This window comes from Budorcas taxicolor, chromosome 17 (genome assembly GCF_023091745.1).
Source record: "Budorcas taxicolor isolate Tak-1 chromosome 17, Takin1.1, whole genome shotgun sequence".
In the NCBI taxonomy this organism is placed as follows: Eukaryota; Metazoa; Chordata; class Mammalia; order Artiodactyla; family Bovidae; genus Budorcas; species Budorcas taxicolor.
Genome location: NC_068926.1, coordinates 52,205,041 through 52,230,893, shown reverse-complemented (window position 1 = coordinate 52,230,893; position 25,853 = coordinate 52,205,041). Strand labels below are relative to the sequence as shown.

The 25,853-nt window shown below is 48.6% G+C and overlaps 1 protein-coding gene across 2 annotated transcripts in view; it reads right to left on the bottom strand.

Moving 5' to 3' along the window:
* Positions 1-25,853, bottom strand: part of RILPL1 (Rab interacting lysosomal protein like 1) — a 42,549-nt gene that overhangs the window by 7,025 nt on the left and 9,671 nt on the right. For both annotated transcript variants that reach the window (XM_052654944.1, XM_052654945.1), the window contains exons 3-6: positions 18,790-18,908; positions 17,906-18,127; positions 5,617-5,789; positions 3,099-3,191 (exon numbers count right to left, since the gene is read on the bottom strand). In XM_052654944.1, coding sequence (XP_052510904.1) covers positions 3,099-3,191; positions 5,617-5,789; positions 17,906-18,127; positions 18,790-18,908 — 607 coding nt within the window. The remainder of the gene's footprint in view (positions 1-3,098; positions 3,192-5,616; positions 5,790-17,905; positions 18,128-18,789; positions 18,909-25,853) is intronic.

Genomic DNA, 25,853 nt, shown 5'->3' with positions numbered 1-25,853 from the left:
TTAGCCAAGGGAGGGACTGTGTGAGCTCATAAACGTTTTCTCTAATTCCGCAGGATTTAAGCCAAAGCATGTAAGATCACTTCTGCTTGTCCTAGGGCTTCCTTGGTAGCTGAGACGGTAAAGAATCTGCTTTCAATGCAGGAGACCCGGCTTTGATCCCTGGGTTTGGAAGATCCCTGGAGAAGGAAATAGCTAGCTACCCACTCCAGTACTCTTGCCTGGAGAATTCCATGGACAGAGGAACCTGGCAGGCTACAGTCCATGGGGTTGCAAAGAGTTGGACATGACAGAGTGAATAACACTTTCACTTTTCACTTTCTGCTCATCTTTACATACAAGTGGGGCTGGAGGACAGATCAGGGTCTCAGCGAAAGGAATCCCACTTCTTACCAAGCACTGGATGGGAAATCTTAACCACGTATACTGAGTACATCAGAGAATCAAGACCAAAGGGCTCCTTCTCCTCAAAGATGAGGTTACAGTGAACGCTGGTTACTTCTGTCTGCTCAGCAAACTGATCTTGCTTGGCGTCTGTCCCTCCATTAACTTCAGTCCGTGGGAACTGGATGCAGTTAAAGCTACTCCAAGCTTCAGGTGTGAGAATGAGACCAGACCAGACCTATGGATGCACTGCCCTGTGATTGGCTTAGGGGTGGTCATGTGACCTGGTCAGAGCCAATGAGACTCAATCCTGTGACCCTGTGGGAGATTTCTCTTTTCCCGCTGAAGTTTCATACCAGAAAGCAGAAGCCTGAGCTGATGGTGGCTGTACTGCCACTCAAGAATACAGCACACAGAAAGGAAAACTGGGGTAGAGGTAGAGGGAATGAGGCAAAGCCCTGATGACAAGGCCTGGATCCAGCTGAATCTAAAGTCAAGATGACCTGAAAATTGTTAGTCGCTTGACCAACAGTTTATCTTAAGTTACTTAGAGGTGCGTTTCAAGTGCCATCGGAAGATTACAAACTAATACATGGCCGACATGGTGTTGAGATCCAGAGGAGGCCTATCAATGAATAGTTCCAAGTTTCACCCCCAGGAAATATTTATCCCTAAGCAGAACTGGGGACCACACCCCCTCCCAAATCCAGCAGATGGAGGGCCAAGCAAACAACGTGTGAAGCTGGCCAAGAGCAGCTTGGAAGAAAACCACATCTTTAACCCCACACTCTAGAGAGAGGCCAGCCTTTCCCAGGGCCCAGCATTTGAACAAGTCATCCCTTTCTAAGGGCAAAACAAAAACAAAAACCAAGCCAGGGACTTCCCTGGCGGTCCACTAACCACTGGACTTCTAACATAGAGGGTGCAGGTTTGATCCCTGGTTGGGGACCTAGGATTCCACATGCCTCAAGGCCAAGAAACCAAAACATAAAACAGAAGCAATATTGTAACAAATTCAGTAAAGACTTTAAAAATAGTCCACATGAAAAAAAAAATCTTAAAAAAAAAAAGACTGCACTTCCAATGCAGGAGGTGAGGGCTCAATCCTTGGTCAGGGAACTAGGACCCCATACGCCACCCAGCTCAATCAAAAACCAAAACCAAATAAAACCAAACAAAGACTAAAAGCAGAAGGTCCAGCACTTACACACACTTTGCATTCCCTTCCCATCCCCCAACGCTGAGGCTTAAGTCAATTCACAGGGTAAGAACTAGTCGAGGATTTTCAAACATAAACGGGCTTTAAAGTTTGAGGCATCCAAGTAACACCCCAATTCCCCTCACCAAACATCCCAGCTAGCTTTCCAACCCAGGCCACTCGCTTTCACAAAGCTTCTACCAGGGTTTGTGTGGAAGAACTGAGGCCTCTTTTACAATAAGTTGTAAGGCTGAATGCCAGGAAGACCCTCTTAGGGGAGAACAGGAAGCCACAAGACAACTGCGAGTGGGAGGCCCTCCTGCAGTTTAAAATGTGAGCTCTGGGCCAGGTGCATGGGTTTGAACCCTGACTCTGCCTCTCATTAGCTGTATGACCCTGGGCAGGTGACTGACTTCAGTGCCTCAGTTTCCTTAATTGTAAAATGGGAATGACAATGCCCCCACCTCACAGGGCTACTGGAAAAGACCCTGATGCTGGGAAAGACTGAGGACAGGAGAAGGGGGCGACAGAGAACGAGATGGTTGGATGGCATCACTGATTCAATGGACATGAGTTTGAGCAAACTCTGGAAGATAGTGAAGGACAGGGAAGCCTGGCGTGCTGCAGTCCATGGGGTCGCAAAAAGTTGGACATGACTAAGCGACTGCACAATAACACAGGGCTATGGTGGGGACTCAATCTGCCGGGACAGTACTGGGCACATAGCACATTCTTAGTAGATATTAGCACATAGTAGGTTCTTAGTAGATATTAGCTAATGAGACTAGAGCTTTAACCCTTTATCTGAAGGGTTGCAGGGGTCAATGAACCAAAAACTGTTTGCAAAATTGTATGATTTCCTCCCCCAACCTCTTCAGGAAACGGTCTGCAACCTCTCATCTGAGTCTCAAAGGAGTCTTTTGATGCGAGGATCCCTGAAGTAGCTTTAAGTCTAGTTGAGGGCAATGACTAGGTTGCTCTTTTTCTTGTGTGTTCCCCACAGCAATCAGGACCTGCCTCTGCATGTATTATGCACCAATGAATACTTAATAGAGAGATGGAGGGACAGATAAAGTCATCACAGAAAAGCATAGATAGGGTGGACCTGCGGCCATTCGGACATCTCAGAGCTGGGGTTTCAAGACCTTAAGGCGCACAAAACTTTCCCACCACCCAGTATTTGCTGTCTTCACAGACGTGCCTCACCTGATACACTCAAGCAAGCCCTGAGCGTCAGCCATAGGTCCCAGCCCTTTCCTGCCCTGTCAGCCTTCCCCAAACCTCTCTGCCCAGGGACCAACCCCCAACCCCCTAGGAGGAACTCAGCCTTCAAGTTACAGAGGTGAACGCCAAGTCAAGGGCTAGGCCCAAAGTGCCCCAGGGTTAGGTCCATCTCGGCAGGAGGTGGTTAGTGACAAGCCCCGGCCTGGAGCAGGTGCCCAGGAGAAGTGAGAGGCTGTATGAACCACCAGCTCAGCCGCCAATGAGCAGCTCCAGACACCGGAAGCGCAGCACTTACAGTCGCTTGATCCCAGACTCAGGCTGGGGAGACATTCTCGGGTGGGCAATGGGTGGAGGTTGGGGTATTTGATTCTCCTCTTCGATTTCTTCACTGGAAGGAGAGACATGAGGTTAGAGAGTCAACAATTCCATGAAAGCTGAAATATTCCAAGGGCACTGTCTGGTGGTCTGAGAGGGCACATACTTTTACAAGGGAGTGATAATAAGGGGCCCAGGAGGACAACAACAGTGGCCTTTGCCCCACAAGCTCTCTGCCTCAGGGGCTGGCTTCTGGAATGGCCAGTTAAGAGGAAGGATATGTCCTGGAGGCAATGCACATAGGTGTCTGCAGGCCCTCTGGCCCAGTGGGCCACGCGTGCGAAATTTCAGGAAGGTACTCACATCTCTATTTTAAGTTTACTTTGGAGCGTCTAGCCAAATAGAATGATTTCCTATTTCCTGTTCTTGCCAAATGTTTCCTTGTCTCCACGCCTTTGTGATTCATTCTGCCTGGAATATGCCACCCACAACATCTCCCATATCTAAGAAGTACCCTGTCCTTTAGAGAAGGCCCAGTTCAAACGCCACCTCCTCCATGAAGCCTTCCTGATTTCCACCCCATCCCCAAGCCAGAAGAGATTTCTCTCTTCTTCAAGCAGCCAGCGCACACACTGCCATAAAGCTTTCTTACGTGGCAGACTCGCAGTGGGTTTTCAATAAGCACGTATGGCACTGTATTTTCTCTGATGTCTTATCTTCCCTACAAGAGCAGGGACCACATTGGTCCTTCCTTCCAGTTTTCTATTCAACAGGCACTTGTGCACCTACTCTGGGCTAGGCTGCATCCTGAGTGCTGGGAACTTAGTTATGAACAAGACAAGTAAGGTTTCTGGTGCCATGATGGTGCAGTCTGGTGTGGAAACAGACAATAAAACCAGCATGTTCCTGAATAGGAGAATGTGAAATGGTGAAAAAAGCCTTGAAGAAAGTAAAACTGAGGGGGGTGTGGGACTTCCCTGGTGGTGCAGTGAGTAAGAATCCACCTGCCAGAGCAGGAGGACATGGGCTGACCCCTGGTCAGGGAAGATGCCACAGGCTGTGGAGCACTAAGCCGGCATGAGGGCCTGAGAGCCAAAAGTACTGAAGCCTGTGCTCCACAAGGAGAAGCCTGAGCACCACTGCAACGAGGAGTAGCCCCTGCTTGTTGCAACTGGAGAAAGCCTGCACAAATCAATGACACAGCACAGCCAAAAAGAAAGCAAAACCGAGCAAAATGACAGACTGTGATGAGGACAGAACACTCCTTTGAAGGGGTGGCAATGGTGAAGGAAGGGCTCTCTCAGGACGTGACACCTGACCCAAACCCTGAGTGACCAGGAGCCAACTATGGGAAGAGTCATGCGGAAGGTTTCTCCAGCTTCAGGAGCAGCATGTGCAAAGGTCCTGAAGTGACCTGAACCGAGCAAGGTGTCTTTTGCAGAACCAATAGAAGGGCAATGTGTACAAAGCTGGGGCTTCCCAGGTGGCGCTAGTGGTAAAGAACCCACCTGCCAATGCAGGACACATGAGACATGGGTTTGATCCCTGGGTTGGGAAGATCTCCTGGAAAAGGGAACGGCAACCCACTCCAGTATTCCTGCCTGGAGAATCCCATGGATAGAGGAGCCTGGCGGGCTACAGTCCACAGGGTCACACAGAGTTGGACACGACTGAGCGACTAAGCACGTGTACAAAGCTGAACGAGTATGAGGTGGCATGATATGAGATAGTTGTTTAAGTCAGGAAAGTGCTGTGCATAGAACTTTCCAGGAGAATGGGAATGTTTTTCTTCACTTTTCAATATGTGGCCGTCAGCCACAAGTGCTGATGGAACACTTGAAATGTGGTGAGTGCCACTGAGGAATTGAATTTTACATTTTACTTAAGTTTAATGCGTTGAAATAGCCACACATGGCTACTGGCTACTGTGTGTGCAAGGACTTCATTGATCACGGAAGAACTAAATGATCAAAAATATTAGGCTGGGTAGCTCCATCATCTCTGTTATTTTTTTTTCCTTTTTATCCCCCACCATCTCTTATCTGTAATTCCCAAATCCAAACAGCTCTAAAAACCCAAATTCGCTTTCTCGGTCCATTCATTTGGTGGCAAACTCTGAAATGAAAGCTCGTGAGGCTGTTTATCATCTTGACTGATCCCATTATTTCTGTGTGAATGTTCACATCTTTTGCTGCAAAAATATTCTTGTGTTTGATTTGGGGGGAGCCGCCCCAGCACTCACATGCAGTATAAGATCATAAGGTAATACAGTATTTATAATATTCCTTTCTAAATGCTGAGAAAGTTCTGAATTATAAGAGGAATCTCAGCCCCAGAGTTTCAGAAAGGAATTCTGAGTTGGTATGTAAGTGCTTCAGGCCAGCGATGATGCCCACAACAAACACAGGTGCAGCCCTTCTCTTCCAGGTATGAATTTGTCCCCAGACTCCGAACAACCTCAGAATGGAGCCAGCTTGGGAGCTCCGGGGCACACTCACCTCTTATAGTATGCCAGCTCTTCTTGCAACAAAAACACCTTGGACTTGAGCTCGTTCCTTTCATGTAGCACGTCCCGCAGCTCCTGCAGTGTGAACCGGGGGCGGTTGGGGTCCTTGAGATCCATGGCCGCCTTCTCCGCCTCAGAGACACACTCTTCTCCGCCCAGCTCCGCCTGGAGGGGGCAGAGAGGCTGCTAATGAATTCCTGGCCACAGCCACTAGCACCCACTCTGCATCCTGCCGGAGCCTGAATTTCCCACCCTCCCCAGGGCCTGAGCAGCTTGCCGAGGGCGCTATTTTAAGAACTTGCGGGCGGCCTCTGCTCACGTTCTGTGCAGTCAGCATTCATCCCTCGGGAGAGCACAGCCACAGTGGCCACCTGCGCACTGTTTGCCTTCTCAATACCCAGACCCACAGTCCCGTTGCCTCCCCAATTGACTCAGGGTTTTAATTACAAATAACATTAAAAGGTGTCAGAGGAAAAGAAACTCAAGGCTCCCCCAGTGCCACCATCCTCTTAAGTCTGCCTGGTTTCCCTTTCCCATGTTCTTGCTTCCTTTTCTAACCAATTGGCATATTCAGTCCTGTCTTACTCTTTGCAACCCCTTGGACTCTAGACTGCCAGGCTCCTCCGTCCATGGAATTACCCAGGCAAGAATACGGGAGTGGGTTGCCATTTCCTCCTCCAGGGGATCTTGCCATCCCAGCAATCAAACCCCAGCATATTTCATCTCCTCTTGTGTCCACTGCGCCACCTAGGAAGCCCTTTCTAATGGAGGGTATTGCTAATTTGGTCAAAGTCATTGGAATCAGATCCAGTGTGCAATTCTCTATTCCTTTTTCCTTTGATAAGAAGTCGTACTCAGTTTCCTATTTGTTACTGGCCTTCTGGTTAAGCCCACTCTTCCCCAGGGGTGGTGGGGATCTATTTGCTGGTATTCCGTCGAAGCCCTGGTAGCGGTGGAGGTGGGAGGTTAACGTCACAGCTGACGCAGGGCATTTACTTCTCTTCCATGTGGGTCACACAGATGGATCCTAGTCTGCTAAGTTTCCAGACCCAAAACCCATACTCCTGCTTTCTTCCACAGCAAGGAGTTTTGTTGTTTTTTTTTCTAATTGTGATAAAAATCAACTTAACATAAAATCTCCATTTTAAAATGCACAATTCAAGGATTTCCCTAGCAGTCCAGGGATTAAGCTTCTACACTCTCAGTGCAGGGGGCCCAGGTTCAATCCCTGGTTGGAGAACTAAGATCCTACGTACCACTTGGCATGGCCAAAAATTAAAAAGAAAATAAAATTCAATATAAAAAATCAAAACCCTATTAAAAATAAAACACACAATTCCATGGTGTTAGATAGCACAGTGGTAAAGAATCTGCCTGCCAATGTAGGAGACTCAGGAGACACAGATTCAATCCCTGGGTCGGGAAGGTCTCCTGGAGCAGGAAACAGCAACCCACTCCAGTATTCTTGCCTGGAGAATTCCATGGAGAGAGGAGCCCGGCGGGCTACAGTCCATGGGGTCACAAAGAGTCGGACGTGACTGAGCATGCACGAGTGTAGCCATTCATGGTGCAGTGTAACCACTTCTGACTAATTTCAAAACATTTTCCAGGGGAAACTCCACACCCATCAGCAGTCCCCCTTCGCCCCAGCCTCTGGCAACCACCATCTGCTTTCTGTTTCTCTATGAGTCTGCCTTTTCTGGACATTTTCTAGCAATGGAATCATATAATATGTGGCTTTTGGTGACTGGTTTCTTTCACTCAAGTTTTCAAGGTCCATCTACATTGTAGCCCGTGTCAGCGCGTCATTCCTTTTCATCGATAAATAATATTCCACTGAGTGAATAGATCACATTTTGTTTATCCTTTTATCCACTGATGGACATCTGAGTTGTTTCTACCTTTCGGCTATTGTGAACAATGTTGCCATGAACATCTGTGTGCAAAGATTTGTTTGAATACCTCAGTTCCTTGGGGTATACATCTAGGAGTGGAATTGCTGGGTCATATGGTGAGTCTATGTTTAACTTCTGGAGGAACTGCCAAACTGTTTTCCACAGTGGCTGCCCCCTTTTACATTCCTCTAAGTCTCCACATCCTTGCCAACATTTTTTTCTTTTTTCGATAGCAAGGAAGTTTTTGCGAGCTTTCCAGGTCCAAGCTGGCCATATCGGCAGGTGGCCCACACTCTACAGGCAGTGTACGATTCCTGACAGCCTCGCGTTGCCAATGTCCCCTGATCGTCCAGAAGGAGTGGACAAAAGCTTAGGACAACAGGGGGAAAGCTTTGGACCGAGGGAAAGGGATTGAAATACAGAACTGGCTCCTCCCCAACCAAAACCCCACAGAAGCACAAGGAGAAAGGGACTCCAGCCTAGACGGGCCAGGTGGCTGAAGGGCTACAGGAGGCAGAGCTGAGATGCCTCACATCCGGAGAGTCAGGGACGTGCTGTTCTGGGAGAGGCCAGTTGAAAGGAGACACCACCCACCAGAGATCAGGTGACGGCAGAGCCACCTGGCAGGCGTGGGATGGGAAGCGGGTCTGAGCCGGAGTCGGAGCCGAGCAGGGGCAGCAGGGGAGGGGTCTGGAGGCGGAGGGAAACAAACCTGGCACATGCCGCCCACCCAAGCTGGCTGGGCAGCGGAGCAGGGGCCCTTCCTGCCCAAGAACTGGGGAGAAGACGGGGGATTAACATCCCAGGAAGGCACTCTACAGTGGTCGCTGATGCCACACCTTCAAAGGACTGTGTTCTCAGGGTACACCTTCAATGGTTTTTTTTTTTTTTTGCCGTACCACTGGCATGTGGGATCTTAGCTCCCCAACTAGGGATCGAACCTGCGCCCCTGGCATTGGAAGCATGGAGTCTTAACCACTGGACCACCAGGGAAGTCCATCTTCAGTGTTTAAGTCCCTCTGCAGAGCCTCTGGGGCTGCTCCGTGGACCACCTGATGACCATACATTCAGACAGTATCCTCTACCCAAGATCACGTAGAACAAATGCTTAATACACAGCAAGCACTCACTAATGCCAGTTCTGTTCTTTTCCTCTGCCCAGGTTAACCACAGAGCATTCTCGGAGGGTGTGTGTGTGTTAGTCGCTCAGTTATTTCCAACTCTTTGCAACCCCATGGACTGTAGCCTGCCAGGCTCCTCTGTCCATGGACTTTCCAGGCAAGAAGACAGGAGTGCATTGCCATTCCCTTCTCCAGGCGATCTTCCCAACCCAGGGATCAAACCCAGGTCTAATATTCACTTACTATGACTGAGCACCAACTTTGTGCCTGCTGGTCACTGAGCTAATGAGACGAATCAGACAGGTGGAGGTGGAGGAAAGATACACACAAATAGAAATTTATAAGATAATATAGTGAAAGGTGCAAGGACATCAGTTCTGAGGAGGACCACAGAAGATGTTACTGCAGATGTGGTCTCTGGGCACAGGGTCTGGAGGGAGCGTAGGAGTTCACCAAGAACTCTGGGCCCACCCCAGTGGCTCCACTTCCACCCCACCCCCCTTTTATTTGATTCTGTGTTCTAAAACTCCTTTGAAGTAGTTGCCAATTGTTTTAGATCAGGAGATTTCACATTAAAGTTTGGGTTTCGGGCTTCCTTTTGGGAAAAAAGATAGGAAAACTAGGTCACATGGAGTCTACATGGCAACACTGGGCTGGTGCTGTGTAGCAGCTATGTCCTTTTAGGTGCTATTTCCATGGCTGCACATTCACGTCCCCTTTTCCCTTCTCTGCCTAGATGCCATATGTGTTAAAGGCTGTAGACAGAAATCTCAGGCTCACACTCCCTTCCAGCCCCTCCTTCTTCAAACAACCCAGGCTCTTACACTCACTGGGCAAGTCCCCTGCCTCTTTCTGTCTCTGGGAAGTGCCAGCTGACAGATGACCACATGCCTGGGGAAGACATAAAGCCCTTCAGGAGGGTTCCCAACCCCTCACTTTCCCAGAGGGCTCTGGGCAAGCTGCCTGCTCCTTTCCGGCCCCATTTCCCCATCGAGCCCTAAAAAACCCATTAATATTTCTAAGGGCTCTTCCCACGCCTACATCAGGCATTCCTATGAATACAGGCTTTCAAGGTATGGTAGTTCCCTGCTCACCTCCATGGGTTGTCCTCACCCAAGACACCAAAGGGCTTGCTCAGAATCTGAGTTCTTTATCTCTGGCAAAAAGACAGTTCTTTTATCAGAGGAGCAACCTGATCCCCTTAGAGCTTGAGGGATGCCGAGACACGTGTGGGAAAAAAAGTCCTGATTTCTGGGACTGCTGCCTGGAAGTGCAGAAGAGGATGAGACTGGGGCTTCAGCTTTTCCGGAGGCCACCAGGCACTGCTACAGTGCCCTGGGCAGCCCAGTCCTTGAGGGACATGGCCAAGGCTCTTCCCAACATGGCAATCGGGTCAATCAGCAGCGAGCCTTCTAGACTTACCCCATGAGGGCCCACAGAGGTGGCTCGGGTTATCATTCATTGTCTGTCGTCCCCTAAGGCTCTCTGGGCACAGCTTGAGGGAGATGCCTGAGGCCCCAGGTACTCCCCAGGGGGGCCGAAGAGACCAGCCGACAAGTGGCCCCTGGGGCCTGTTCAGAGGCCTTAGGGAGACAATACCCTCCATCAGGGGCCTGGCCCCCTGGGGCCATCCTGAGGCCTGGCCCCCTGGGCATGCTCCCCTCACCCCACCAACTGCCTGGGTCTAGCAAGATCACTTCCTGTGCCCCCAAGGCCCCTGGAGCATACTCCTGAGCAGCCCTGGCCCAGCAGTGGGGAATGACTGTGTTCTGGTCACCCTTGGTAGCTCCGGGCTACCATGGATAAATTCAGTGCCCCAAACCCTGGTTCACAGGTCAGCCATCAGGCCCCTGTCTGCTTTTCCTGTATACTTAAAAACAAACCAACAACTAGAAACAGACTCACAGGCTTAGAAAAGGAACTTAGAGTTACCAGGGTGGGAAGGATGAGGGGAAGGGATAGTTAGGGAGTCTGGGATCAACATGTACACTCTGCTAAATTTAACATGGATAACCAACAAGGACCTACTGTGTACCACAGGGAACCTTGCCCTGTGTCATGTGGCAGCCTGAATAGGAGGGGAGTTTGGGGGAGAATGGATACATGTATAGGTATGGCTGAGTCACGTTACTGTGTACCTGACACTGTCACAACATTGTTAATCAGCTACACTCCATATAACAAACAAACAAACAAAAACCCCCCAACTTACTAAGAAGTCAGAACTTAAAAGGCGGAGACCCTGACATCAAGGAGGTACTATTCACTTTAAGTTTTCTTACTGGTTTTATATAAACTCCTTTAGACAAGAAGCCGACTTCATTTTCTTAAGGGTTTATATGTCCAACTGTCAAAGGCAGGACAACCATCAATTAGACTGTGAGAAGCTGGATGAGCTAGAAAACATGCTGAGTAGGAAGGTAGTCAGGATCACATGGTGCATGAGTCCATTTCAACGAAATGTCCAGAAGAGGCAAATCCACAGAAACAGAAAGTAAATGAGTGGTTGCCAGGGGCTGGGGGAGGGAGGTGGGGAGTGACTGCTAATGCGTAGGGGGTTTCCTTCTGGGCTGATGGAAATGTTCTAGATAGTGGTGACGATCACACAGTAGAGTGAATATATTTAATACTAAAACCACTGACCTGGGGCCTTCCCAGGAAGTCCCGTGGATAAGACCCTTCTGGGACTTCCCTGCTGGTCCAATGGCGAAGACCATGAGCTCCCAATGCAAGGGACCTGGGTTTGATCCCTGGTCAGGGAACTAGATCCCACATGCTGCAACTAAGGCCCTGTACAGCCAAATAAATAAATATTATTATTTTTTAAAGACTTTATGCTTCTAATGCAGCAGGTGTGGGTTTGATCCCTGGATGGAACTAAGATTCCACATGGCACAGCCAAAAAATAAAAAAATTTATCTGTACACTTTAAATGGATGGATTGCATATCATGTGAATTACATCTCAATAAATATGTTAAAAAAATATACAAAGAGACCTGCCTACTGGAGATCACACTGAAATGACAGCGATCACATCTCAGAAAGAATCATACGAATCAAGAGGCAATGTTAAGAACAGATTCCTCTAGGCACATACCCAGAGAAAACCACAATTCAAAAAGATACATGCACCCCAGTGTTCACTGCAGCACTCTTTACAATAGCCAGGACATGGAAGCAACCTAAATGTCCATCAACACAGGAATGGATAAAGATGTGTTACATATATACCAGAGAATATTACTCAGCCATGAAAAGGAATGAAACAGGTCATTTGTAGAGATGTGGATGGAACTAGAGTCTCTCATACAGAGTTAAGTAAGACAGAAAGAGAAAAACAAATATCGTATATTAGCACATACATGTAGACTCTAGAAAAATGGTACAGATGATCTTATTTGTAAAGCAGAAATGGAGACACAGAGAACAAATGTGTGGATACCGAGGGGGATGGGGTGGAGTTTGGGATGAATTGGGAAATTGGGATTGACATATATACACTATTGATACTATGTAAATAGATAAATAAGAACACACTGTATGGCTCAATGCTCTGTGGTGACCTAAATGGGAAGGAAATTAAAAAATGGCGGGGGGGGGGGGGGGTGGAATACATGTATACACATAGCTGGTTCACTCTGCTGTACAGCAGAGACTAACCTAATATTATAAAGCAACTATACTCCAATAAGGGCTTCCCTGGGGGCTCAGCTGGTAAAGAATCCGCCTGCAATGTGGGAGACCTGGGTTCGATCCCTGGGTTGGAAGATACCCTGGAGGAGGGCATGGCAATCCACTCCAGTATTCTTGCCTGGAGAATCCACATGGACAGAGGAGCCTGGCAGGCTATAGTCCATGGGGTCACAAAGAGCTGGACACAACTGAGCGATTAAGCACAGCATGGTACATACTCTGATAAAAGTTTTTTAAAAAAAAGAATGGATTCTTCCCCGACTCTGGATCCCTGCATAGCTCCCATCTCCCCTCACTGATCTGGTGCCAGGACTAACTACCACCCCAGCCTCACCCTGCACAGTCTCTAGTCTGGCTTATGCTGTTCCTCTTGCCCCACATTCCATCCCCGGACATCCTACCCAGCCCACAGACCCTTCTCAAGGCCTTGAAGCCCTGCATGGCCGTCTCCTCTCCACTCCGAATTCACTGTGCCCTTCTCTGATCACCGCCCTCTATCCAGCCACGCTAACTTTTTTTATATTGGGGTATGATTGCTTTACAATATTGTGTTGGTTTCTGCTGTACCATGAAGTAAATCAGCTGTTTGTATACATACAACCCCTCCCTCCTGGACGGCTCTCCCAGCATCCCCATCCCACCCATCTAGGTCACCACAGAGCACCGAGCTGAGCTCCGTGTGCTATGCAGCAGCTTCCCACCAGCTATCTGTTTTACACATGGTAGTGTATACATGTCAATCCTCATCTCCCGATTTGTCCCCCCCTCCCCTTCCCCCACCCTGTGCCGACATGTCTGTTCTCTACCTCTGTGTCTCTATTCTCGCCTTGGAAATAGGTTCATCTGTCCATTTTTCTAGATTCCACATATATGCGTTAATATATGATATTTGTTTTCTCTTTCTGACTTACTTTGCTCTGCATGACAGATTCTAGGTCCATCCATGTCTCTACAAATGACCCCATTTTGTTCCTTTTAGTGCCAGCCATGCTAACTTTTAGATCTACTGAATCAAGTCAAGTTCATGTCCCTCATTTGTCAGATAAGAACCTATTACCAAAGAGATGGACGGGCCCCAAGTCACACGGCAGCAGGTGACAAAGCCACCACTACCTGCAGCTTCCCTGTTTGAGTGACAAGCATCCTGCACGCCACTCAGCTCCAAGGGATGGTGTCAAGCCCCCAGAAGACGCCCTGAGTTCAGGAACAGACGCTGCAGAGAAGCTTAGTGGGTTAGTCATAACTGCTAATGGATTTTACTCCTGTTTCTGCCCCACCTCCATGGAGCCAGAAAGGAAACTGAAACCTACCGGCAGCCAGGTCAAGGAGGTGTGAAGTGTCCTTGTCCGAACGAGATCTGGAGCAGGGCTCAGAGTCTTGTGGCTAGGGGTGATGTCCTCAGGACCCAGGTTTGGACCAGCCAGAGACAGAGCCTGAGCTCCCGTGGGGCTCAGGAGGCTGAAAGGGGTACCCAGGGGAGGTAGGAGGGAGTGACCACCCCAAGCTTCGCCTGCTGGCTCCTCCCCTCCATCCCAAGGCTATCAACTTGGTCCAGCCCTCCCCTTTCTTGCCTGGATTACTGCAAAGGGCTCCCGACAGCCATGGCTGCCATCGTCTCCTTGCTCAACTATCCTCCATATAAACTCAGAGCTGATCCTGCCACTCCCCTGCTGAAACCCTGTGAAAGAATCCACATCCTTCACGGCTCAGAGTTTTGTGTGTGGCATTCTTAACCCTGACTCTCTGACACCGACAACAGCAGTTGTCCTGCCTGGCCTGCACATCTCTGGGCTGAGTCACGGCAGTTTTCTTCTGGAGAAACTCCTCTTTCCTACTCTTGTGCATGCGGCTTAGATTGGTACCATCATGGATAGCTATGTGCTCAGAAATGGGCAACATGTATAATCTAGACCTCAGACCACAATGACTGATTTAGGTGAGGTCATGAGAAGGTTCCTGAGACTTTTGATGAGAATTTGAGAAAGAAGCAATTTCTTTCCACTGGGGTTGCAAAGCTGGTTGAGTACTAGGGGCCACTATATGGCAAGAGGCTGCTTGAGAATGACACCAACACAGAGAGAAGGGCTGAAACAAATTCCTGCCAGCGTCATCAGGGCACCTGGAACCAGCTATACCTAAAGCCATCATTAACTCAAAGCTTATACTTACACAGTCCCAAATTCCTTTTTTTTTTTTAAATCCTTGAACCATTTTAAGTTAAGCTCTTGTCACCTGTAGCCAAAAGAAGATTCTACTCCAGTTTCCCTTTTAAGACTTCTCTCTCTTCCTCCCTATCTGTATCTCAGAGGTTCTTGTCCTTCAAAGAATCTAGGAGTGTATGGCCCAAATTCACAAGATACTTAATGACTTTGCTGGGACTTGAGCCAGCCTGATGGAAAGCTCATCTATTTTACCTCCCTCACCTGGAACCCAAGAGACCAGCACAGTGCCTGCAAACTGGAAAGTCAAAAAATACATGCTGGAAGAAATGGGAAGCTCTGAGCTTTTCTCTAACAGTTCATTACACTTCTCTGAAACAGTATATCCATTTTCTGCATCTGTCTATTAACATCTTAGCATTATTATCACTGACATTCAGCTGAAGCAACAGCTGGTCCATGAAACTCCATGCCACCCCCATCAGGATTAACTGCCCCATCTCTATGTTCCTGGAATATCCCAGCGGCACATCTACGTGGGAGATACCTTTGGTGCCCTGGGTCACATACTGGGCCCACCCGGATTTCCGCTGCAGCTGTGGTGTGGTTCCATTCATGTGGACAGAGCCCTACCTCAAGCACACACCAGATGTCTTCCCATTTTTTTTTTTTTTAAATATTTACTTCATTTATTTATGTGGCTGCACTGGGTGTTAGTTGCCACATGTGGGATCTTAGTTGCAGCATGCAGGATCTAGTTCCCTGAGCAGGGATCAATCTCAGGCCCCCTGGATTGGGAGCTTGGAATCTTAGCCACTGGACCACCAGGGAAGTGCCCTGTCTTTCCATTTCCCCCCGTTTCTGCTCCACAAGTTCTGCCTGGGAGTACTGGGAGAGACAACACCCCTGGGGACCCCACCTCCCCTTAGTAATTGGGGACAGGCATTTGTAGATCACTGCTCTAGGACTTTCTCCTCCAGAAAGACTGTTCTGGGAGGTCTTCTCTGAGGTCCCAGAGGGACTGAGCTTCCCTGTGGCGACCTCAGTGACACACCCTCAAATTCCCTTTTCCTCCTTCCCTGTCGCAGTTCTCTGGTCTTTGCGATCAATCACCTCCCCAGTTAACCTCCTGCCCACATTTCTCTTCTCAAGCTCTGCCTCGAGGGAACCAGACTGAGACAGCTTCTTAGTGCAAAGACACTCCCGTCCCACCTTGAGTGTGGCTGCTGGGGTCCAAGACTTTCTCCTGCACTGGGCTGTAAGCTCCTCAAACCTCCACAGTGCCCAGCACAGTGCTTGCAGATAAAAGCCAAACTCCACTCTGTAGCACTGGCCTCTGCCAACCTCTCTGACCTCATTCAGACCTTCTCCCTCCCCGTCAGCTTGCACACCAGCCATCCGGACCTTCTTTTTTATTTTTGGCTGGGCCATGTGGTATGTGGGCTCTTACTTCCCTGACCAGGGATTGAACCCTTGCCCCCTGCATTTGAAGGGCAGAGTCCTAACCACTGGACCACCAGGGAAGTCCCTCACCCTTTCTTTCTCATTCTTCCTTGACTGCACTGCAATTTCCCCTGCCAGAGGGCCTTTGTACAGCCACCCGCCTTCACCTAGTTCACTCTCATTCTTTCCATCCCCTCCTTGGCAAAGCCTTTTTGACTCCCTCAAACTATCATGGTAATGATAACAGCTAACACTCTCAATCAACTAACTCATTTAATTCTCATAATAGCAATCTAGAGTAAGTACTCTTATTAGTATTCCCTTTTTTTTGGTCAAACCATGTGACTTATAAGATGTCAGTTTCCTGAGCAGGAATTGAACTCAGGCCACTACAATGAAAGTGCCAAATCCTAACCACAAGGCCACCAGGGAACTCCCTAGTATTCCCATTTTAGAGGTGAGAAAACTGAGATGCAAAGAGGCTAAATAATTGCGGAATAGAGTAGATATGAACCAAAGCAGACTGGCTCTAGAGTTCATGCAGCTGGGGCATTCTGGCACTGTGGCTCTCCTTTAACATAAATCGCTGGCTTGCCTTTTGGGATATAATTCACATACCGTAAAATCCACTCTTTTGAAGTATAAAAATCAGAATACATTTAGTGCATTCAACGCTGTGCAACTATCACCATTATCTAATTCCAGAAACATTTCCATCGCCCTCAAAAGAAACCCTGTACCCATTAGAAGTCACACCTCATTCTCCCCTCTCCCAGTCTCTGCAACCATCAGTCTTCCTTCTCTCTCTATGGATTTGCCTATTCTGGATATTTCAAACAAATGACTCATACACCATGTGGCCTTTTGTCTGGCTACTTTCACTTAGCATGTTTCTGAGGCTCATCCAAATTGCAGCATGTCTCAGTACTCCATTCCTTTTTATGGCTGAATACTATCCCACGATGTGGACAGACCATATTTTGTTCATCTAGTCACCAGCTGACAGACATGTAGGTGGTTTCCACCTTTTGGCTGTTGAGACTAGAGCTGCTATGGACACGTGTGTACAGGTCTTTCTAAAACTATATCCCTTTATTCGGCTGTGTCGGGTCTCAGATGCAGCACACGGGCTTCTTTAGTTGTGGCACACGGGCTCCAGAGCACGCAGGCTCAGTAGTTGCAGCACACAGGTTTAGATGCCCTGCGGCGTGTGGAACCTCAATCCCCTGACCAGGGATCGATCCCTGCATCATCTCCTGCATTGGAAGGCATTCTCCCAACCACTGGACCGCCAGGGAAATCCCGGTGTACAAGCCTTTAGGTGGACACAAATCTTCAGTTTTCTTGGACGTATACCTAGAAGTAGAACTGCTGGGTCATATGGTATATTAGGGCTTCTCAGGTGGCTCAGTGGGTAAAGAACCTGCCTGCAATTGCAGGAGAGGCAGGAAGCGCAGGCTCAACCCCTAGGCTGGAAAGATCCCCTAGAGGAGGGCATGGCAGCCCACTCCAGTATTCTTGCCTGGAGAATCCCATGGACAGAAAAGCCTGGCGGGCTACAGTTCATGGGGTCGCAAACAGTCGGACACAACTGAAGTGACAGCAGGCATGCACGCATGGTATATTATGTGATTATCTGCCTAATGTCTGTCTCTCATACTGGCTGTAAGCCCCATGTGGACAGGAACCAGGTCTCCATTTCATCCCCCATGCCTACAACATAGTCAATAATTATTTGAATGAATGAATGAACAGCAGATGCCCAGTAACCACTAGTGAGCTGGATATCCTGGGCTAGAATGCTGGGAGTCCTGGGTTCCAGGCGCAGCACTACCTCTGCCCAGCCGTGTGTCTCCTGGCCAGAAGCTGGCTCTCTCTGGGCCTCCCATTTCCCTCAAGTGTAATGGAGAAAGCAAGGGAGCCTGCCCCACCTCGAGCCAGCCTACAGAGGGCCAGCTTCCCACTCACCACAGGCTCCTCCTCTCCATTTTGGTTGAGTTCGCCTTGCAGCCTCTCTCGCAGCTTCCCAAGTTCCGCCCGCAGGCTGCCCATCTCCTGCTCCTTGGTTTGCAGATCTGCCTCCAGTTCTACCTTCTGTTCAATCAGAGCCTTCCCCTGGGCCTCTACCACTGTGACACGATGCCGGAGGTCGTGGTTGATTTTCATCAGCCGGGTCTGCTGCTGCTGCAGCTGTAGAGAGAGGAAGCCCACTGGACGAGGCTGCCACATACAGTAGCTCATGTTGTGCACTGAACAAGGGCAAACTGTCTACAGGCATGCCATTTATACTGTACATGCTTTGATTTGCTTGAAATTTGTTCACATTCTTACAACTCTGTTGATGCCAGAGATGGGCAGTTTATATATTTACTATGATAATTTTATGACAGGTGGAAGATAAGTGTCTTGTTAGTATATTATGACAATTTCCCAACAGATGGAAGTAACACGCCTTGAGAAAGTGGTGTCTTTTTTTAATTTAAGCAGAAACAAAGTATAGGTTTTGGAGGGGCCGGGACAATGCCAGGGCATGAAAGGGGTGAACTGGAGGAAGCCTCAGCATCAGAAAAAGGCTGACCAGGCCCTGGAACTTCCTCAGTGTGTGTCAACAGTCAGGTCACTGGGCATTGCCACATTCCTTCCTACTGTTCCAGTGAAGACTTGGCTGAGGGGCCTACCCATGGTGACTGTTTCAGGGCTGGGCCCACCAAGCCACGGGCAGGATCCCTACATCATGGAGCCCATGGAGTGAGACCAAGCGGGAGAAGGGGAGCTTTCGGAGGGGAGCATGGAGTCCCTTGCTGGTACCTACCGGCCAGGGGTGGACATGGCAAGTGGGGCTCAGCACTTACCGCCTCAACATCCTCATTCTTCAGCCCCAGCTCCCGATCCTTGGCACGGATCTCATCTCGCTGTTTGTCCACCACCTCCTTCAGCTTCTTCATCACCTGCCGCTCCCGCTCTGACATGCCTAGAGAGGGGCGAGAGGGGCCGGCAGGTGAGTCTGCTTCCCTCCCCTGCTTAAACCGTCGGCAGGGATTTCCCTGGTGGTCCAGTGGCTAAGACTCTGCACTCCCAATGCTGGTGGCGTGGGTTGGATCCCTGGTCAAGGAACTAGATCTCACATTTCCATTTCGCGGCAAAGAATTTGCCTGCTGCAACTAAGACCTGGAACAGCTAAATAAATAAATATTTTTTAAATGTTCATAGCAGCATTATTTGTAATAGCCCCAAACTGGAAACTGCCAAAATGTCCATCTATTGATGAATGAATAGTAGGATGAAGAGATAAATCTTGAGTAACAGGCAATGGAATGCTACAAGCAGTGAAAAATAGCGACTACCAGCTCCGTTTGAAACTGATAAAATCAGTTATTTCTCCAGACACTCTCTGCTCCTCAAAGGATACTCTTCAGCTGGAGTCCTGACTGTCAGGCCCCCAGACTGCTGATGGGGAATCACAGGGCCATCTGAGGGTTCTGGGCACTGGGTATCCCTCTCTCAAAACTCCTGGGCAACTGCTGTGAGGCGAGACCTGGGCCTGGGGTAGTGGAACAAGAAGCCATGACTAACATTTCCAGAAAAACCACACCTTAGACACAATGCAAGAGTGAGTGTGTGTGTGTATGTGTGTATCTCTGTCTGTGTAGGGGAGGGGGGGCTAAAATCAGGTACAGGCAGTCTGTGAAAAAGCCACAAAAACGTTTGCTGTCTGCTCTGTGAGCCCCCATCCTGCAAAGCCCCGGGGCAGGAGTATCAGGGGCTTAGCTCAATCAATCTAATCCTTGGCGAGGCACATTCCACTCAGGAGAAATCAGATGAGTAGAACTCAAGTGGGATGGGGGCAGGGAAGCACGAGGTCCAGAGAAAGGAAATCTGTATTTGGGACCCACCTACATCTGAGTTCCCCAACCAGGGACTGAACTTAGGCCACCAGAGCGAAAGCAGCCCGCCCTAACCACTGGACCACCAGGGAATTCCCAAAGGAAGGATTTTTCCTTTTTGGCCACACCGCATGGCTTGCAGGATCTCAGTTCCCAGGCTGGGGACTGAACCCGGGCCATGGCAGTGAAGGTCCAGAATCCTAACCACTAGCCACCAGGGAACTCGCCATCCATTGCCTTCACGGGTGTTGGTGGCCGTAGGATAGAGCAGTCAAAGAACAAATGGTCAAAGGCTGGGAGTCTGGGGCTAGGTTACTTGGACTCATTTGCAGCTGACCTGGTGTCTGTTTTCTTGCAAATGGGGGTCATGTGGTGGCCCCATCTGGGGGAATCTTGTGAGGCTGCATCTGTTAATCTACGTGAAGTACTCACAACAGGCCTGGCACAGAGTGAGTGTCTCCAAGTGTCATTTTATCTATAAAAGAGAAATACCAGTTCTCCCTGCTCCAAACGCTCTGCTAAGACAGAGTGGTGGAGTGCTGGAGAAGTGGTTTGAAAAACTAAAAGATTAAGTGTTTTGAAGAGATTCACAGACATAGGTAAAAGCCGGGAGTCGTGTTGTTACTCCCTCAGTCGTGTCCAACTTTTTGTGACCCCGTGCTGTGGCCTGCCAGATGGGATTTCCCAGGCAAGAATACTGGAGTGGGTTGTCATTTCCTTCTCCAGGGGATCTTCCCAACCCAGGGATCCAACCTATGTCTCCTGTGCCTGCTGCCTTGGTAAAGGATTCTTTACCATCTGAGCAATTATTTAAGTCACCCAGCAATTCAAGACTCTGGGAGCTAAATTAACGAGACATTCAGGGGACTTCCCTGGTTCTCTAGTGGCTAAGACTCCATATTCCCAATGCAGGGGGCCTGGGTTAGATCCCTGGTCAAGGAACTAGATCCTACATGCCACAACTAAAGATCCTGCATGCTGCAATGAATATCGAAGATCCCAAATAAATGCGGAAACTAAGACCCAGTGCACCCAAATAAATAAGTAAATAAAAATATTTTAAAAAACAAAGTGCACCCTTGTGCCTAAGGGCAGGGAGACTCTTGGGTGTAACTTACACTCCAGAGCTCGCTGCCCTGCATGGACTTATTTGGATTCCTCCTTTCCCTGTCCTGATCCCTCCACTTTCCCCAATAGTCTTGTCTATGGGGCACTTCCTTAATAAGTCACCTGCAGAGGAACATCCTCGTCTCAGGGTCTCCTTATAGAAGATGCTGATATAAACAAAGCTTAGCTCATTCTATCCTCAGAATACTTTACAAAGTAGGAATCCTGCTGTTCCCACTGTACAGTTGAAACTGTGATGCACAGTAGTTAGTGAACTTACACAAGGTCACACAGCTGATGAGCGGCACCACCGGGATTCAGAATTCAGGCACTGTTCAGGATTCTAGACAGTGTATTAAAAAGCAGAGACATCACTTTGCCAACAAAGGTCCATCTAGTCAACGCTATGGTTTTTCCAGTAGTCATGTATGGATGTGAGAGTTGGACCATAAAGAAGGCTGAGCGCCGAAGAAGTGATGCTTTCAAACTGTGGTGCTGGACAAGACTCTTGAGAGTCCCTTGGACTTCAAGGAGATCAAACCAGTCAATCCTAAAGGAAAACAACCCTGAACATTCATTGGAAGGACTGATGTTGAAGATGAAGCTCCAATACTTTGGTCCCCTGATGTGAAGGTCCAACTCGTTGGAAAAGACTCTGATGCTGGGAAAGATTGTAAGCAAAAGGAGAAGGGAGCCACAGAGGATGAGATGGTTAGATAGCATCACTGACTTAATGACATGAATTTGAGCAAACTCTGGGAGACAAGCGGAGGACACACGAGCCTGGTGTGCTGTAGTCCATGGGGTCACAAAGAGTCAGACACGACTTAGCAACTGAACAACGACAACCAGGATTGAAACTCAGGTAGCCTGGCTCCAGGTTCCACACTCTTGCAACCATTTTATCACCCCTCAAACTGCTGTATGTAAAATACACATCAGCCATCAACGGATGGGTGGATCCACAAAGTGTGGTCTATCCATACAATGGGATATTATTCTGCATTAAAAAGGAAGGAAATTCTGACACATGCAACATGGATGAAAGTCAAGGACATTTACGCTCAGTGAAGTAAACCAGTCGCAAAAAGACAGGTATCGCATGATTGAACTTCTGTGAGATACCTGGAGTAGTCAAAATTATAGAGACAGAAAGTAGAATGCCAGTTGCCAGGGGCTAGGGGAGGGAGGAATGGAGAGTTATCATTTAACGGGACAGAGTTTTAGATCTGCAAGATGAGATGAGCTCTGGAGTTCTGGCTGCACAATGTGAAGGTACTAGACCTAGCTGAATTGTATACTGGGTAAGATGGTTAAGATGGTAAATATTATGTGCAGATTACTACAACAAAACATATATAAGACTTTCCTGGTGGTGCAGTGGATAAGAATCCATTTGTCAATGCAGGGGACACAGGTTCAATCCCTGGTCTGGGAAGATCCCACCTGCCACGGAGTAACTAAGCCTGCGTCCCACAGCTACTTACTGAACCTAAGCTCTAGGGCCTGCAAGCCACAACTACTGAGCCAGCATTCCTAGAGCCTGTGCTCCGCAACAAGAGTAGCCCCCATTCAGAGCAACTAGAGAAAGCCCTAGCATAGCACTGAAGACCCAGCGCAGTCAAAAATAAATAAATAAAAATAAAACATATATGTATACTGGAGAGGGAAATGGCAACCCACTCCAGTACTCTTGCCTGGAAAATCCTTTGGACAGAGGAGCCGGGTGGGCTACAGTCCATGGGGTCACAAAGAGTCGGACACAATTTTGCAACTAAACATTGACAATAACATATAATATAACATTATATATAAATAAACAAGCTACCAAATTTCAAAGACTTAATATGAAAAAAATATGAAAAATATCCTATGATAATTATTTATTGATTTGGGTGCATCATGCAGTTTGCAGGATCTTGGTTCCCTGACTAGTACTGAACCCAGACCCTTGGCAGTGAAAGCGTGGAGTCCTAAGCACTGGACCACCTTGGAATTCCTCTACTGATGATTTTCCTGAATTGATTACATGTTGAAGGATGATACCTTGGACCTGTTGGTTTAAATAAAAATATTAATGGAATTACTTTCACCTTTTTACTTTTTGGTTTAAATAAAAATATTAATAGAATTACTTTCACCTTTTTACTTTTTTAAATGCCACCCCTAGAAAAATTATAATCATATCTGTGACTTGCCTACATTTTTTGGTAAAAGGTAAAAGGTGTTCACGATTCAAAGAGTAACCAGAATATTGCCTTCTATATATGTTTTTGAACAGTGCTGTTCTCAGCTTCCCTTCAGAAAATGGCTAAGTGGTCAGTCTTCAGCCTCTCCTAGTGACAAGAGTTGTTTGTCCAGAGCCCAGGAGTTTTTCTCCAGAGGCCTGAGCACAGTTTTGTACCCCCGCCCAAGTCCCATCGCTTCCATATCTGTAATTCATCTCAGCATGTGCTAACTAGTAGTTTCCAAATGCTGACGGGACGGTTTCCAAATACAACAGGCAGCGAAGTGCTTTTTCATCTGGAGACTTTCGGGGAGCTGGAGAGAAGAGACTGAGGGGTGCTCTGAGCCCAGCGCCCAGTATCAATGGCTGGGCAAGCAGCACTGTTCCAGGCAGGGTGGGCTCTTATTTTTGTTTTGTTTTTCCTTCTTAATGATTTTATTTATTCATTTATTTGGGCTGTGCTGGGTCTCCTGGCTGTGTGGGCTTTTCTCTAGTAGCAGGGAGCAGGGGCTCCTCTCTAGCTGCCATGCTTGGGCTTCTCACTGCGGCGGGCTTCTCTTGCTGCAGAGCATGGGCTTCAGCAGTCTCAGGGCACGAGCTCAGCAGCTCAGTTGCAGCTCCTAGGCTCTAAAGCACAGGCTCAGCAGTTGTGGCTTAGTTGCTCCGCAGCATGTGGGATCCTCCTGGATCAGGGATGGAACCTGCGTCTCCTAAATTGGTAGGTGGATTCTTTATCCCTGAGCCGACAGGGAAGCCCTCTTTTTTTCTTTTCATAGTGTTTTTTAAAAATTATTTTTTGGCTGCCCTGCCTGACATGTGGGATCTTCGTTCTGCAACTAGGACTCGAACACACACCCCTGCCCATGGAAGCCAGAGTCTCAACCACTGCACCGCCAGGCAAGTTCCAGGGCCGGCTCTTCTAAGCAGGCACCCCCACCCCCCTCATCCCCAAGTTTGCCCCAAGTGGTGCCGGACACATAGTCTAACTTCATGGGGCACCTCTCCCCAGGAACCCTCTGTCCTGTGTCTGTTCCTCTCCCAGGTGGAAGAAATGCTCTTGTCCCTGTTGCGTTCCCACGGCTTCCCGTGCAAAATAAAAATAACCGTGAGAGGCATCCCTGGCATCTGCCCAGTTTCTCCACTTGGGTGGGGGCTGCAGCCGTGCAGAACACCCAAGCCTCCCTGAGCTCAGTCCTGGGAGCTGGACCCACGTGAGATGCCAATTAAGTGCGTCTCAGATGGCACCTGTGTGGGCTGTCTGATGAAGAGCCCAGCAGGGATGCGGAGAGCCGAGGCACAGCCCTCCCACACGGAGGGTGCCGCGTACACACAGATGCAACGAGCCCCGAGAAAGCAGCTCCGGGTGTTGGGACCCACAGCTGGCAGACCTGAGGCCTCTGGGGCATCACTGGGGCAGGCAAGGGAGTTCTCACATCACCCCTGGAGCACGCTGGGTGACCTCTAGAAATGTCACAAACCAAAAGATGGCTAAGGGTGCCTCATGAAGTTCAACAGTTACCACAGGCTGCAGCAATTCCACTTCGAGGTATATACCTCTCAAAGCACCGCAAACAGGGACTTCCCTGGTGGTCCCATAGATAAGACTCCACGCTCCCAATGCAGGGGACCTCGGTTCCATCCCTGGTGGGGGAACTAAGAGCCCAAATGCCCCAGCTAGAGAACCCTGAGTGTGGCAATGAAGACACAGGACAGCCACAATTTATTTAAAAGAAAACAAAAAACACCGAAAAGATTATGTCCACATAAAACATACACCAGAGCCTTCACAGTGGCACTCTTTACAACAGCCGAAAGTTGGAAACAACCCCGCGTCCGTAGGTGGAAGCATGGAAAAAAACAAAACGTGGTCCAAACAGACAAGGGAATATTATTAAGCTGCGAAGAGGAAGGCTGCACCTCCTCAGCCTGTTTTCTTCCTCTTTTTCAAAAAGGAGACTGGATAACAATAGCTCATAGTGACAATAGTTAAAAACTTTCAGAGTGTGGGCACCAGGTACTATTTTAAGCAGTTTACATGTATTAATTCATTTAATCCTCACAACAATCTGATTACAGAGACAGGGTTATCTGCCCCATTTTCACATGGGGCACTTAGGCACACCAAGGTCAAATGACTTGAGCAGGGTCACTCAGCAGGTAACTATCAGGTTAGGAGTCACCCCTGGTTAGCATGCCTTGAGCACCAATGCTTAGTACCGCTAAGACTTTTGTTTTCACCGCACCGTTCATGTCTCAACAAAGGAAACCCATGGAAAAGAGGACGGCAGCACCTGGATCAAACATTCCCTTTCTCCTTGGTCCCTACAGTCCTTATATAGTGCGGTACTTTGTACTCACAAGAGTTGTAACCTCTGAACTTCAGGTCTCCTCCCTGGAAGTCCATTCCCCTTCATAACAAACATGAGGAGGGGTTTGTGTCAGGACCCAAGGAGTTTACTCAGACTAAAGAGATGCGTATGGGACTTCCCTAGTGGTCCAGGGGCTAAGACTTCAAGCTCCTAATGCAGGGGGCCCAGGTTTGATCCCTTTTCAGGGGACTAGATATGCTACAACTGAGAGTTTGCCTGCTGTAACTAAAGATCTCAAGTGCCCTAAGCTGAGGCAGCTCATCAGGGACCGGACCAGATCTTTCTGTGCTTGCTTCCCCAGCACCAGCAGAGGGCCTGGAGTGATGGTT